This window comes from Rhinolophus sinicus, linkage group LG15, assembly GCF_036562045.2.
Source record: "Rhinolophus sinicus isolate RSC01 linkage group LG15, ASM3656204v1, whole genome shotgun sequence".
Lineage (NCBI taxonomy): Eukaryota > Metazoa > Chordata > Mammalia > Chiroptera > Rhinolophidae > Rhinolophus > Rhinolophus sinicus.
In genome coordinates this window covers 39863611-39876972 of record NC_133764.1, presented here as the reverse complement: position 1 = coordinate 39876972, position 13362 = coordinate 39863611, and the positions used below count along the sequence as shown (strand labels likewise).

The window sequence follows — 13362 nt, the reverse complement described above, 5'->3', positions numbered from 1 at the left end:
CCACGGAACCAGAACTACCGGCTTAGGTGAGAACCCTGAATTGTGCAGACCCACCCCTCTGTGCCCCAGCCCTGCCTCTGCCATTGGTCCCCGAGTCTAACTGCGCCAGGCCTGTACACCCGAGCAGCCTCTTCCTGCAAACCAGAGCCCAGCTCACTTTTGCTGTGTGAGGCAGTGACGTGCTGCTGAGACAGTCACCTGTCACCCCACCCAGTGGAGGTGATGCTGGTACCGTCTACAAAAAGCACTGGTTGCCTCGTTACTTCGATGCAGAGTGAAACAGCTCACACCAGGTTGGGAACACATTAATTTGTGCCGCGGTCCTGCTGTTCTGCCCAGGAAGGCCTCCCTAGTGCCCCCGGCTCACCCTTCTGCTTCTCTGGGCCTCCACTCAGATGCCCCTGCATCCAGGCTCCCCTCCGGACACCCCCCCTTCACCGCCTTTCCTCCCAACACGACCACCTGCCACGTCACTCATCCGTCTGTTCGGTCTCCAGCCTGCCCCCACCTCAAGTGCACGTTCTCAAGGGAAGAGCCAGGGTTCGGTTCACGGCTGGGTAAGCAAGCCCGGGTGACGCAGGCCGGGCACACAGAAGGGGAGTCACACGTGCCTGCGGAAGGAAGGAAGCCTTTCCCTTCAGAGACGAGTGTGAACCCAGGCTCCATTTTTAAAGTGAGTCGCCAGAGGCTCCTGAGACGCCACGCCTGGCACACGACTGCCCCATGGGACTCAGCCAACACTGCCCTGGTCACGAGGCAGGCCAGGCCACGCGCCCTCCGGGTCCTTCTCGCAGCCTCTGCACTGACTGCCCCCCACGCCCGTTTCCTGCCCGGGGCTGCCTCCACTCCACGTTTCCGACCCCAAACTACCGGTGACTGTTTTGTGACCCCTGCTCAGAGCGTCCAACTCGGCCCACAACTGCAGCAGGACAGCAGTGCTGGGGCGTGCGTGCGTCTGTGCCCATGTGAACACCACGGGCTCACCTCCGGGAGAAGGCACCCTGGCCCAGGTGGGTGGAGCCCTGTCGTCTCCCAGAGGCCTGGGTCCCGGGCGCCGATGGGGAACAGCCCGATACTTCCTGCCGGTCTCGCTTTGAGTCAGGCGTGTGGGCAAGGCCGACCGGCACCCCTGGGGGTCTGTGGTTGCTGAACACAAGTGATGTGCATGCCTCCTGCTTTCCTCGCTAAGGTGATGACAGCGGGGACGCTGTGAGTAAGGGACGCGGGGTCCCTGTGTCATGTCGCGCCCCCCCACCCCCCACCCTGTCATGCCGCGAGAAAGGCGTGGGTGGAAACTGGAGGGTCACAAGCCTGCACCCCTCGCCGGGCCCTTCTTGATGAGCCGGGGGCGGGGGTCTTGCTGACTGGGCATCTGGATTTGGTGCTTAGTGGACAAGGTCAAGTTCAAAATGATTAGGGAGGCTGACAGGAATTTGCTGACTTTTTGATTTTATCAAGTAAGCTCATTAAACAAGTCAACAAACAAAATCGGACCCTCTGTTCTCATTATCGCCTCACCTAGGAGAGGATACTTTTGTTATTAAAACGTAAACGGATGTAACCTTGTTTATATTGAATACATATGACTATGAAAAGCCCGCCATCATAGCCGTATTTGTCTCATTTTGCACAAGCTGCTGAACGCCAGCAGCCGGTCACAGGCTACAGGTCAGAGCCATGTCTCGGGCCCCAGAGCTGACGTCCCAGAACGAGGCCCCACATAAGAGGCGGCTGTGAAGGGGCAGGTCAGCCCGCGGAGCGCGGTGCCAGGTCTGAGTGGAGCTCAGGACTGTCAGGCCCCTGGCGCTGGTCTCCTGGGCCAGTTGGCTGTGCCTGTGTTCCCTCAGAGTGCCATGTGCCACGACAGCGTCAGCACGCGGCTGTGAACGAGGAGAAAGCAAGCCGCCAGGTGCAGGAGGACTCTGCACAGAGAAGAAGGCTCACGTTTCAGGGAGGCGTCCCACCGCTGCTAGAGGCGGTGCCCTGCCCGTCCACCGCCGGCGCCCCCAGACCTCCGCGTCTCCCGCATGCCCCAGCCAACGTCACCCCATCGACTCATTTAACAGGCCTGCTGTTGGCTGGGCCCCCTTAGAACACAAACACCCCAAGGACAGCCAAGGTCCCTAGGCCTGACACGGCGCTGTACCTGGAACATGAAAGACACTCAACATTTGTGCAAAGAAGGGGGCACCCGGTGCTGCACAGAAGGCGCGGTCCTGCCACGCTGGCCTGGGGACTGGGAGCCACCGCCCTCCAGCCTCACCCCTCCTGCCCGCTCAGCGCTGCAGCCACACCTGGACCAGGCCCCTCCCTCCCTGGCTCCCGGCTGCTCAGCCTTCAGGACCAGTAAACCATGAGGGTCCCCTGATGGCCCTGTGACAGGGAACGAGGGGGTCTGGTTGTGCTGAGCCAACTTTTGAGAGGGGTGTGAGATCTTGGACAGAAATCTGTGATATTTCTACACTTAAACAGACAAGTAAGACTTTCAACTTTATAAACTGTTTTGTGGAGTCGCTGACAAACACGGGGGCGGGGAGGGGAACACACGCACAAACCTTTGTGTCTGTCTGTGGGTGTCTATGTTCTTTTGTCTCCATGGGGTGTGTATGTGTTGCTCCCAGGCAGGAAGGAGCCTATTTTATAAGCTGCCAGGAGACACAGCCCGCTAAATGCCCTTAAATGAAGCAAACACACGAGTATCTGGGGAAGAAACGCATTTTGGAGAATTAAGCAAACACTGAAAGGTCCGCTCTCAGAAGGACGCTGGCCGGTGGGAACTGCGTGCTCATTGCTGCAGTCAGGGCCCCGGGCTGACCCGGGCGCATGGGAGACCCGCTGCGAGGCGGGGCCGGCACGGTGCTGGGGGACACATACCTTCCGGACCACAGGGCTCCCGTCGTTGATCAGCTGGGCCAGCATCATGGCCACATTGTGATCGATGGTGGTGGAGTGGTCGGTCCTCTCTGCCGAGTTGCCCACAAATGTGCCGAGCGCGAAGACGGCCGCGCAACGTACCTGCAGGGGCCGGGGACAGCGCGTCACAACTCCGCCCAAGCTGGCTGCCTGGCCTCAGCTCCCGCCACATTCAGCTCAGCTCAGTCCAGTTTCACGAATACTCACTGCCCAGTCCTACCCGTGAGGACAGAGCAGAAGTAGGGGTGGGCAGAAGGAGGGGTCCCCGTGGCCCCAGCTTGAGGGGCTGGTGACAGGCTGTACAGGCGGGAACTTCTGGGATCAAAAGAGCAAGCCAGGCACCATGTCAGCCATCAGTGACAGAGACCCATCAGTGAGCGGCTCCGGGGACCGGCTGTGGAAGGGGACAGCTTCTGAACACGAGGCAGCATGAGACAGAGCGGTCCCCACGCCACCCATTCACACAGCATCCGGCTGGACCACGGGCTCAGAGTACCCGCCAGCTCCACGACCACACTTAGCCGGGAGCCACTGGGTGGAGATGCACTCACCTCGGGAATGGGGTCCGAGAGGAGGCTGCAGAGTTTCTCGTGGGCACTGTCCCGCACACCACACCATCGGGCCGAGTCGAAGTTCTGCCAGATGCGCCCCAAGCAGATGGCCACCCACTGGCGCAGCAAGGGGTGGGGGTCGCTGAGCTGCTCCAGGCAGATGGCAATCAAGTTCCCCTGGAGGCAGGCTTCCTGCGGGAGGGCAGAGGCGCTCAGGGGGACACCCGGGGAGGGGTGAGGGGTGCGGGCTGCGGGCTGCGGTCACGGCCCCCATGGTTCTCAGGAAATCTCGGTCATGTCCTTCACTTTAAATCCCACCACCTGCAGTTTACCCTGCGAATGGCTGGCTAAACGCAGGGCCCAGGCCCCACTGCCCCCATGCGTCCCCCGGTGCTGGCGCTTCGGTCACCTCCCTCTCCCTAAGGGTGACGGCTTCATTAGGCATTGGGAACAACAGCTCCTCTGCTCCCCAAACAGGGCAGCTTGGGCCACAGGTCTGCAAGGGCGCAGGAGGCTGTGGGGCGGGACCGGCCGTGCCACTCACCTGCCCGGTGTTGTAGTTGTTGACGATCACGGCGAGGATGAAAGCCGTCATGGTCCTGTGCTCAGCCTGGAAAACACGTCACCCCGGTGCTGCACTGTCCCCAGGACACTTATCGTCCCCCAAGTGCAACAGAGATGGCCTTTCAGAATGAGCTCCACGCATAGTTAATGAGCCATAGTTAACGAGCTGCATGCATGATTCATTACTACCTTTCGAGGGCACAAAAAAGAACACGCTTTAGGAGGGTCTGACAGCTCTGGGCTGGCCTCTCAGAGGACAGACTGTTCCCTGAAGCACCGACGCCCCAGGACAGGGACAGGTCTTCCGGGAGTGTCCTGTCACAGGCTGTCCTGTGACCAGGACGTTCCCTGGCTGCCCCCGGTCACATGGTAGTGACATGGATGGATACACCAGCCTCCCTTTGCTTCATTTCTTTTTTCCTGGTCTTTTATTGGAGGGATCAGTTTCCATTCTCTCCTCTCCTGAGTTATGAGCCAGTCGGTCCATCTCTACCTGTGGTGCCTGGTGGACTCCACTCACACTGAACAAACACTAAACTAAGCGTCCCCTGGGTCCCCTCACCCTTGGATTCATGCAGGGCTGTCAGTGCCCCAGTCCTGATATCCCACTCATGTGTCTACCCTGCACATTTGTGATGAGCATTTATTATTTTAGAGCCAATGCTTATTGAGATTGGCCCACGGGTCTGCTTTTTGCTGCTTCCTGCATCCGACCCTTCCCTCGGGGTTCAACTTCCTCCTGAAAGACAGTCTGTACAAGTATCTCCGTTGGGGGTAGAACACGGTAACCGCCAGTGTCTGAAGACATGCAGGCTTCCCGCTCACTCTGGATGGCACTGTATCTGGGCAGAGACTCCGAGGGTGACGGCCGGCTTCCTTCAGAGCTTTGAAAACGGCTTCTCCGCTGTCTCCCGCCATCTGTCTCTGCTGACAGAAGCCCGCTTCCCGTGGAATCATGTTCACTCCTCTACGAAAAATCTTTCTTTTGGTTCTCGCTACTTTTGCCTTCGATCATCTCTACTTTCGTTACGATGACTCTGGGGGGATGCGTTCTATTCAACCTTCTCAAGCTTCACTGTTTGTAAATTTGAAAACTCGTTTCTTCAAATGTGGGAAACCCTCAGCCACGATTTGTTCACACTGCTTCCCATGACTGTCTCCAGTCTCCCTCTCAGCAACAGGACACTTTCTCATCCCATGTCTCCCGACCTCTTCCTCACGTCTTCTGTCTGCGTCATTCCAGGAGCTTTCGCCACGAATTCGCGTACTGGCTGCATCTATGCTGCTGTTCATTTCATCTGTGGAGTTTTTTTTTCTTCTTTTTTTTTATTAGTTTCAGGTGCACAAGACAAAGCAATACTTAGACGTTTATCATTTATGTCCCTCACACTGTGTGAACCCCTCCCCATCCACTATCCCTCTGACATCGCACACAGCCATTACATTTCCACTGTCTCTATTCCTAATGCTGTGCTCCGCTTCCTGTAACCATATACATACATATATACATGTATATATATAAAATTATAGTTGGCATTCATTATTGTTGAGCTTCAGGCGTACAGTGCAGAGATCAGGCATCTACATCATCCCTGAGGTGGTCTCCCAAATGGGACACGTGTCCATCGGATACCCTACAAAATCTTTACAACATTATTGATTACGTTCCCCAAATTAATTTTCAGAACCCCTGTGGCCATCTTGTGGTTACTGACTGTTTCCTAATCCCCTCACCTTCCCCCTTATCCCCACCCCCCTCCCATCTAGCAACCCTCAGTTTTTCCTCTATGTCTCTGAGACTGTTTCTGATTAGTTCATTCACTTATACTTTTCTTTAGATTCCACATATAAGTGAGATCATATGGTATTTGTCTTTCTCTGTCTGACTTATTTCACTTAACATAATGTTCTCTAGGTCCATCCATGTTGTTGCAAATGGTAAGATTTCGTTCTTCTTTATGGCTGCATAATACTCCATTGTATAAATGTACCACAGTTTCTTAATCCAGTCGTCTACTGATGGGCATTTCGGTTGTTTCCATGTCTTGGCTATTGTGTATAGTGCTGCAATAAACATAGGCGTGCATAGAGATTTTTGAATTAGAGTTTTGGATTTCTCCGGATAGATACCTAGGAGTGGAATTGCTGGATCATAAGGTAGTTCCATTTTCAGATTTCTGAGACACCCCCATACTGTTTTCCATAGTGGCTGCACCAATCTGCAATCCATCTGTGGAGTTTTTAATGACAGTGCCTGTGCTTCCACGACAGGTTCTACCCCCAGCCCCACCCCCAACCTGCCTGGTTGCTAAGAATCTACTTGGTCATTTGGAGGACAAGTAAAAACAGAATATATTATTTCTTATAATTGGCACAAAGCTACTTCAAGAAACTATACAGTGGTTTACTTTTGGACAAAATTAAAACAAATTCTTTTATCGATCATTTAAACATGGTGTTCCTGTGACTTTAGAGTCCGTGTCAGACACGTCTGTTAGTTTCACTTCTCGATGCTAATTCTGCTGCCGACTTATTCTCCTTCGTGCTGGTTTGCCTGATTGTGGGCTGAAAGTAGGCGGTGTCTCCCATGTGGAATGTCCCTGAAGAAAGGTTTGCCTTTGCTTCTTCCAGGCCCCTGCGGGTTTCAATTTCCTGAACGAGTTTTACGTTCATTTCTTGGCTGGTGGCTCTCAGCCACCTGGGACGGGGACACGCAGCCCCCACCCCATGTGTGTACAGGCCTGAGGTTCCAGTTTCCCTTGGATTCTTCTTTCAACTTTCTGCCTGGACATGGAGCAGCCTTCCTTGCCCTTCTTAACACCTCGCGGGCTCCTGGCTTTGAGCAGGGGTGTCGGTTTTGGGGGCGTCACCAGCTCAGGCCCCAGGTGCTCTGTGCAGACTCTGCTCCACATGCCTCGGGGACCCCAGGGTCACTGACATCCTCGCTCGCTGCCCACTGTGGCTCTTCTCTGACTCCTCTCTTCAGTTTAGGGCGTTTGGGAATTTCCTTCCCTCTCACATTGGGCTCTATCCTCAGAACTGAAAGGTGTTGGAATTGAAGCGGGGCCCATTCGTGTTGGCTCAGCTCATCATCTCACTGCATTTTACCGGTTTAACATTCTTTTTCATTCCTTTGATTTGTTTTCTTACTCACCCTGAAGAACAGGGAGGTGATTATTTCCAAAACTCATACGAAGTATAAACTTTAACTGCCTATGCTGATGTCTAACTGCCACACTTAAGCTAAAACACAAGTACTATTTACCTTTTATATAACAATCCTGTTTTTAATATGTTCTGTGTTTTTAAAAAATCTCATTTACTTTAGAAAACCAGCTACAGGGTTAAATTACATCTGAAAGTTCCTTTATACGACTAAAGCCAACTAAAGCCGTGTAGACGGGTTGTTATACCTAATTAAATTTAGCGTGTACTTTGCTCTCTTTGCTAAGCCAGGAGCTAGAGGTGGGGAATATAGAAAGTAATTATAAAACATTTATAGGAGTTACATATGCTACTCGTAGCTTACTCATTTGTAGCGCCATTTTATATGATAAAATATATTTAAAATTTAAACTTTTAGTCTCTTCTTTCCTTCCCCCCTCCCTTCCTGATTCTAAGGCACGTGGGCGCCCTGTCACGTTCCTGCACCTCCCCTGCGTGCGAGCTGCCCTGTCAAAGATGTACACGCCCTTACTCATGCAACTCAGCCGACAGGTGTGCAGGCAGCACGATGTGGAGATGTGCCGGGAAAAACAGACGGACACAAGCCAGACGGCAGCGGCCAGTGGCCGGATGCTCAGAGAGAAACGAGACAGCTACGGAACAATGCGTTCCTAAGTGAAGAGCGCTGTGCAAGCCAAGCGGCAGCTGACAACATGACCGTGTCCCCCAAAGCGTGGCCCACACCCCCGTCGCAGCTTCTGCCTGGATGGTGAGTGGCCCTGCAGAAGCTGTCACAGCAGTGTGGCACGTGCGCACACACACACAACACAGATCTCCAGACCATCCCAAAGGGAGTGGCGATTCGTCCTTACTGGCATGTAAGGGTCTGCCAAGACCGACAGGAAGTACTTGTGGCCGCTGTCCTTCACCAGGTCAGCTTGGCACGACTGGGGAGAAAACAGACAGAGGGAGAGTGAGTGCGGTTACCTGAGAGGGGTTTCTCTCTGCTTCTTGTCACGTACGAACCAACGAACGCGCAATGAGTATTTTAGGCCTTAATCATGTTCTCCTCTGAAGTTCAACTTTCATGTGAAAACAGGGAGGTGGCTGCTTGCACATACATTTCCCTTGGCTGCGGGGAATGGGCTGGCATCTCACATGTTCTCAGAAGTGCAGCAGCTCTAAGATGTTCTCTGAAAACTCCTGGGCACCTGATGGCTGGCTGCCCTGGCCGCTGGCCCTGCCCCTTTGCCGGGCCACCCAAAGCTGCACATGCTCCCTCCCCATGTCACCCTGGAGTCCACACTCCTGTCTTCTTCCTTCTGAGCGGGGCCATGCCCAGCACTCAAAACCATTCCGTTTCCGCTGACCCAAGGCCCTGTGGAAGGTCTTAAGACTTTGCTTACAAAATACTGAAAAACAATGATGTGTGACTATAATAACGTGAATATAATGTAAACAGTGATGTGTGACGAATTACTTGTGTCACAGTTATATTTTAATGGCTGCTTCCTAGAGGCCCAGCTCCTTACCCCAAAGGAGTCGCTCTAAGGTAGGAATTTACATGTTACAGCTAAAGAGCTGAGGGGTGCGGGTCCTCGCAGCCCTCGCACGGCACCTGTGAGCTCCGTCAGATCTGTGCTCATCGGCTGAGCACATATTCCAAGGACCTGCCGTTGCCAAGCCCTGGTTGGTCCTAGAGACGCAGCAGCTGTGCCCTGCTCAGCTCCCGGAGGGACCTGAGTGAGCAGTTAAGGACACGGTGAGGAGGCACCAGGCTTGGGGGACGATGGGGAGAGGGTGCGTGATTTCTGGAGGACACGCCTGCCCTGAGGAGTAGCTGCAATTACCCACGGAGCCAGGGCAGAAGGGGGGATGGGGTGAAGGGGGTTCTATTCTCCTACGATGGGGGCGCAGGGAGGGCTGCGGAAGGCGGGAGGCAGGTGGCCCAGGGCTTTGAATGCTGCACTGAGCAGGCCCTGAAGAGGCCGGAATCCAGAGGTGGAGGCATTCGGGCTGTGCTGGTAGCTGCAGTAGAAGGTGAGCAGAGGCCCGACTGGATGGGGGTGGGGGGGCAGGTGCAGCAGGCAGAGGGGATGGGATGGTCCCGCAGACATGAGGAGAGTGTTCTGGCGGGACCTGGGCGGGAGGTGCAGTGCCGCAGTTTGGGCTACAGTGCATCAGAGGCACCTCACTCTCAGGAGGAAGGTAGGTGCACACTCTGAGGTGTGGAGCATGAGCCAAGCTGAAGAAGTTCATGCACATCCGTGGGAACCCAAGGCCACAGAGGTGCGGGGGAGGGAAGGGCGGCAGGGACAGGTGCCAGGAAGGAGGCAGACAGGCTCTAGGAAGCAATGGGGGCGGGGGGGGGGGGAGGGTCGGGAATCCTGGCGAAGGGTTACAGGGCCCCGATTTCACACCAGGCTGGATGGTTTGGGGGCATTTCTGCAAGTGCTGGTTCTTCAAAGGACGAGAGAGACCCTGCCTCAGACATTCAGAGCCGACGCGAGCAGCTGGGGAGGTTTCAGGCGCACAGCGCAGGGGGAAAGGTTTCCATCCGCGTGGAGACGAGAAGGAGAGGCAGGGCACAAGGTGAAACTAGCTCCCTCGCCAGGTCTCCCTCTGGCGAGTGGTGGGACTCCAGGAAAGTTTAAGGAATCTGCTCATCGAGTGGATTCAAAGACTAAACAGACAGCATGCAGGAGCGACTTAAAAACTGGGGGGTGGCATGCAAATTATGGATGTTCTTATTCTTGGAGACAGTGCCCCCCAAATGTGGTTGTGATGCTATGTGGGCTGCATGGACCAATATCCAGAAAAGCCAATCAGTGACCCTGAGGGCACTGCATCCACAGAGACGTGACATTTCATCAGCTCCCAGCATGCTCCATTCCAGAGGATGGGGCCATTGAAGAAGCGCGAGGTCAGGATTTTAAGAACTGAGTTTCTGGAATAAAAGGAAAAAGGTCACGTGCTGTGACATACTCCCGGCTTCCCAGAGGCCCACTGGCTCAGGGCGTCTCCCGCGTGAAGCCCTCTGTCACGGGGCAGGAGTGGCTTTGCAGATGGAAGCTGCTGGTTACGGCAGCTGGAACCCCAGTCCCTGCCGAGCTGGCCCATTTCTCAGGGCGGCTCTGATCATCAGGTGCTCCTTCCTCACATAAACAAACTGACAAGGACTGGACGTTTCCGTGGGATTAAGGAGCCAGAGGGTGGGGGTGAGGGAGCGGGGGTGCCAGGGCTCCGGCGGGTGAGGGAGCCAGTCCTCAGTCAGGCCTGCCAGGGGCTCCCGGCCTCGGGTAAAGGTCGTGATACACGCACTAGGAGGTCTCAGCACATGTCCTCCCTGCCTTAGACTCAGGCGGGACAGGCCAGGACAGCGCTGTCAGGCCTGGGCCCAGGATCGGGGCTTGGGACCCCCTTCAGAGAATAAAGGCACGGCCGTTTTTAAGCCCGAGGACAACCCATCAAACAAGGCCCACACGCTCCCAGGCACGTCCTCCGAGCGACGGGGAGCTGACACGCAAGTCCGAGCGCCTGAGGCAAACACAACCTGCCTCAGTACAGGAGTCTGACCACTGTGCCGTGGTAGGAAAAGCTGTTCTGATGGTTTGTCAGGCCAGGGAGGCACCACCGATGGTGCCATCTTGTCACGGTCCCCCTGTGCTTTCCATTCTTAGCAGGTGTTATGATGCGGTTGAGAATGTGCTCAGATGGCCCAGCCGCCCTGCCATCCACACCCGCAGGCCGGGAGCAGGTGGCCTGCCGTGCCCACTTGCTAAGGGCGCTGGGCGTCAGGCGGAGAGCCTCGTTACGGGGAAGAGAAGGGAAGGCCTTCTGAGCACAAAGGCACAGAAATGCAGCTGGCAGACGACACACCTGGCACACTTGGCAGGGGCAGGCTGGTGGCAAGACCACAGCGGCGCCCGGCTCTGGCAGCTGCCAGTCCTCCAAGCAGCCCCTTTCCTAGGGCCCTCCCCATCTCGTTTGGTCCGTTCCTTGTTGTCCCCAGATCAAGCCACTGATGTGACATATTAAGGCCACAGTAAAAAGGTGGAGAGGAAAAGCGTGAAAACGGAACGGCTTCACCGAAACAAGCTCCTTCCCCACCACACACACACCGAAGCCAGTTCCAACCTGCCTTTCATTCTCCCGACAGGATTCTTGTCTCAGGATTTCGGGGAATTATATGTTTAAAAAGGGAGGAGAGGAAGAGAAGAAAAGCCAATAGAGAAGAGGGGGCAGCGCACATCTCACGTGGCAGCCCCATGCGGTTTGCAGACAGACAGGGGGACGGAGCAGAGACCCTGGTCCTGCAGGGCTTAGTCTGTGAGGCGAGGGCAGGTCTTACAAACTGCTGCAGGGAGAGACCCTGCCTTTGTTCTCCTCACCGCAGACTATAAAGTCCATTCTATGGGAGAGTAGGAAGACGCCAGTTGAACAGACTGAGAGACACACGTGACAGATCGAATGAGGTCCCAATCGGCGGGCTGGTCCTCAGCAGTTTCACCAGCAGACGCATGACTCATGTCCTGAAGGGAACAGGAGAAACTCTCACACGGTGCGGGAGGCACTGGTTTCCTGTCCTTGGGGTCAGAGTTCACTGGTGATGAGAAAGACACGGAAGGGAAGACTGTCTCCATCACGAGGTGACAGCACCAGAGCAAGCCAGCCTCGGGCCCCTCACTGGGGCGGAGAAGGCCAGGGGCACCCACCTGGAGAGACGTGGGCTGCGCGGGTGTTCACACACCCAGAGATTCAACAGCAGCCGTAAAGCCAGTCGGGCCGGAGATAACGACACCAGAGCAGGGACCCTCTGTTCCTCCAAAGTCGGCAGCACATTCACCAGGCAGTTTCAGACGTGCGTCCCCGTGCGCTCAAACCCTCGGCACAAGCAACTTCCCATGCGCCACGCCCAGCAAGACATTTAAATGTGCACTTTCCCACAAACGGTTTATAACTTTAAATATCCTCACGTCAGACGCCCGTTATCAGTGGGAAAATACGAACACGTTTATCCCTTCAACCTACTTTTTCATACACATTCTAAAACTTGTAAATCTATTTAAAGGCTCAAAAGTCAAGACGCTGCTGACGGTACAGCTTGAGAAGTTCCCTTCTCTCCCGTCCGTTTGCTTCCTCCACTGTAGGCAATCGCCTCCTTAGTTTCCTGTTTATTCTTCCGACGTCCCTTTATGTAAACACAAGTGAATATGAATATAGGGACCCAGCCGTCCGACCCTAACAAACACACTGCAGTGCGGCCTGTGCCCGCTCTTCTTCCCTTCAGCGACCCCGAACAGCGGCTGGCAGACAGCGTCCTGTCTCCACAGCCAACGCCCAACCCCGTCCACGGAGGCGGCATTGCCCACGGAACCAGCCTCCTCTGAGGAGTGGGCCTCCCAGTGGACATGCGCTGTTGTGGTTCCCAATGATATGGCAATGAATGAACGTTTCTGTTACTTCATACACGTGCAGGTAAAGTGCAAATCCCCAGACGTGGCACTGCCAGGTCCAAGAATAAACGCATCTGGGATTTTGATAGCTGTCACCATATTGTATCTTCACAGCACAGCGCGTTGTTAAGTGTTTGAATTTTTGCCAGTCTGAGAGTTCAGCATTTTGGCATAGTCTCACTGTGCACTTGTTATGAAGAGGTGGACATTTCATTGGCATTTCTGTCTGTGAACTGCTGGTTCGTGTTCTTTGACCATTTCTCTACTGGGTTGTTAAGCGTTTTTCTCGTTTTCTTGGAACTCTTTACGTTAGGGCAGCTAGTCTTTTACTTGTGACAGGAGCTTAAACGCTCCTCCCAATAGATTTTTTTTTTTTTTAAGGGGAACAGGACTTTATTGGGGAATAGTGCGTACTTCCAGGATTTTTACAAGTCAAGTTGTTGTCCTTTCAATTGTAGTTGTGGAGGGTGCAGCTCAGCTCCAGGTCCAGTTGCCGTTGTTAGTTGCAGGGGGCACAGCCCACCATCCCTTGTGGGAGTCGAACCGGCAACCTTGTGGTTGAGAGCCCATTGGCCCATGTGGGAATCGAACTGGCAGCCTTAGGCGTTAGGAGCACGGAGCTCCAACCACCTGAACCACCAGGCCGGCCAATAGATTCTTTTTTAAAACTCTGCTCATGGTATTTTCCCCCATGCAAATATTTTGTATTTTTA

At 54.7% G+C, this 13362-nt stretch overlaps 1 protein-coding gene across 4 annotated transcripts in view; it reads right to left on the bottom strand.

Annotated features, from left to right (window-relative positions):
• RPTOR (regulatory associated protein of MTOR complex 1) overlaps positions 1–13362 on the bottom strand; it is a 270956-nt gene that overhangs the window by 49785 nt on the left and 207809 nt on the right. For all 4 annotated transcript variants that reach the window (XM_019735643.2, XM_019735644.2, XM_074319891.1 and 1 more), the window contains exons 14-17: positions 8066–8140; positions 4009–4074; positions 3465–3656; positions 2875–3015 (exon numbers count right to left, since the gene is read on the bottom strand). In XM_019735643.2, the coding sequence (XP_019591202.2) occupies positions 2875–3015; positions 3465–3656; positions 4009–4074; positions 8066–8140 (474 nt within the window). The remainder of the gene's footprint in view (positions 1–2874; positions 3016–3464; positions 3657–4008; positions 4075–8065; positions 8141–13362) is intronic.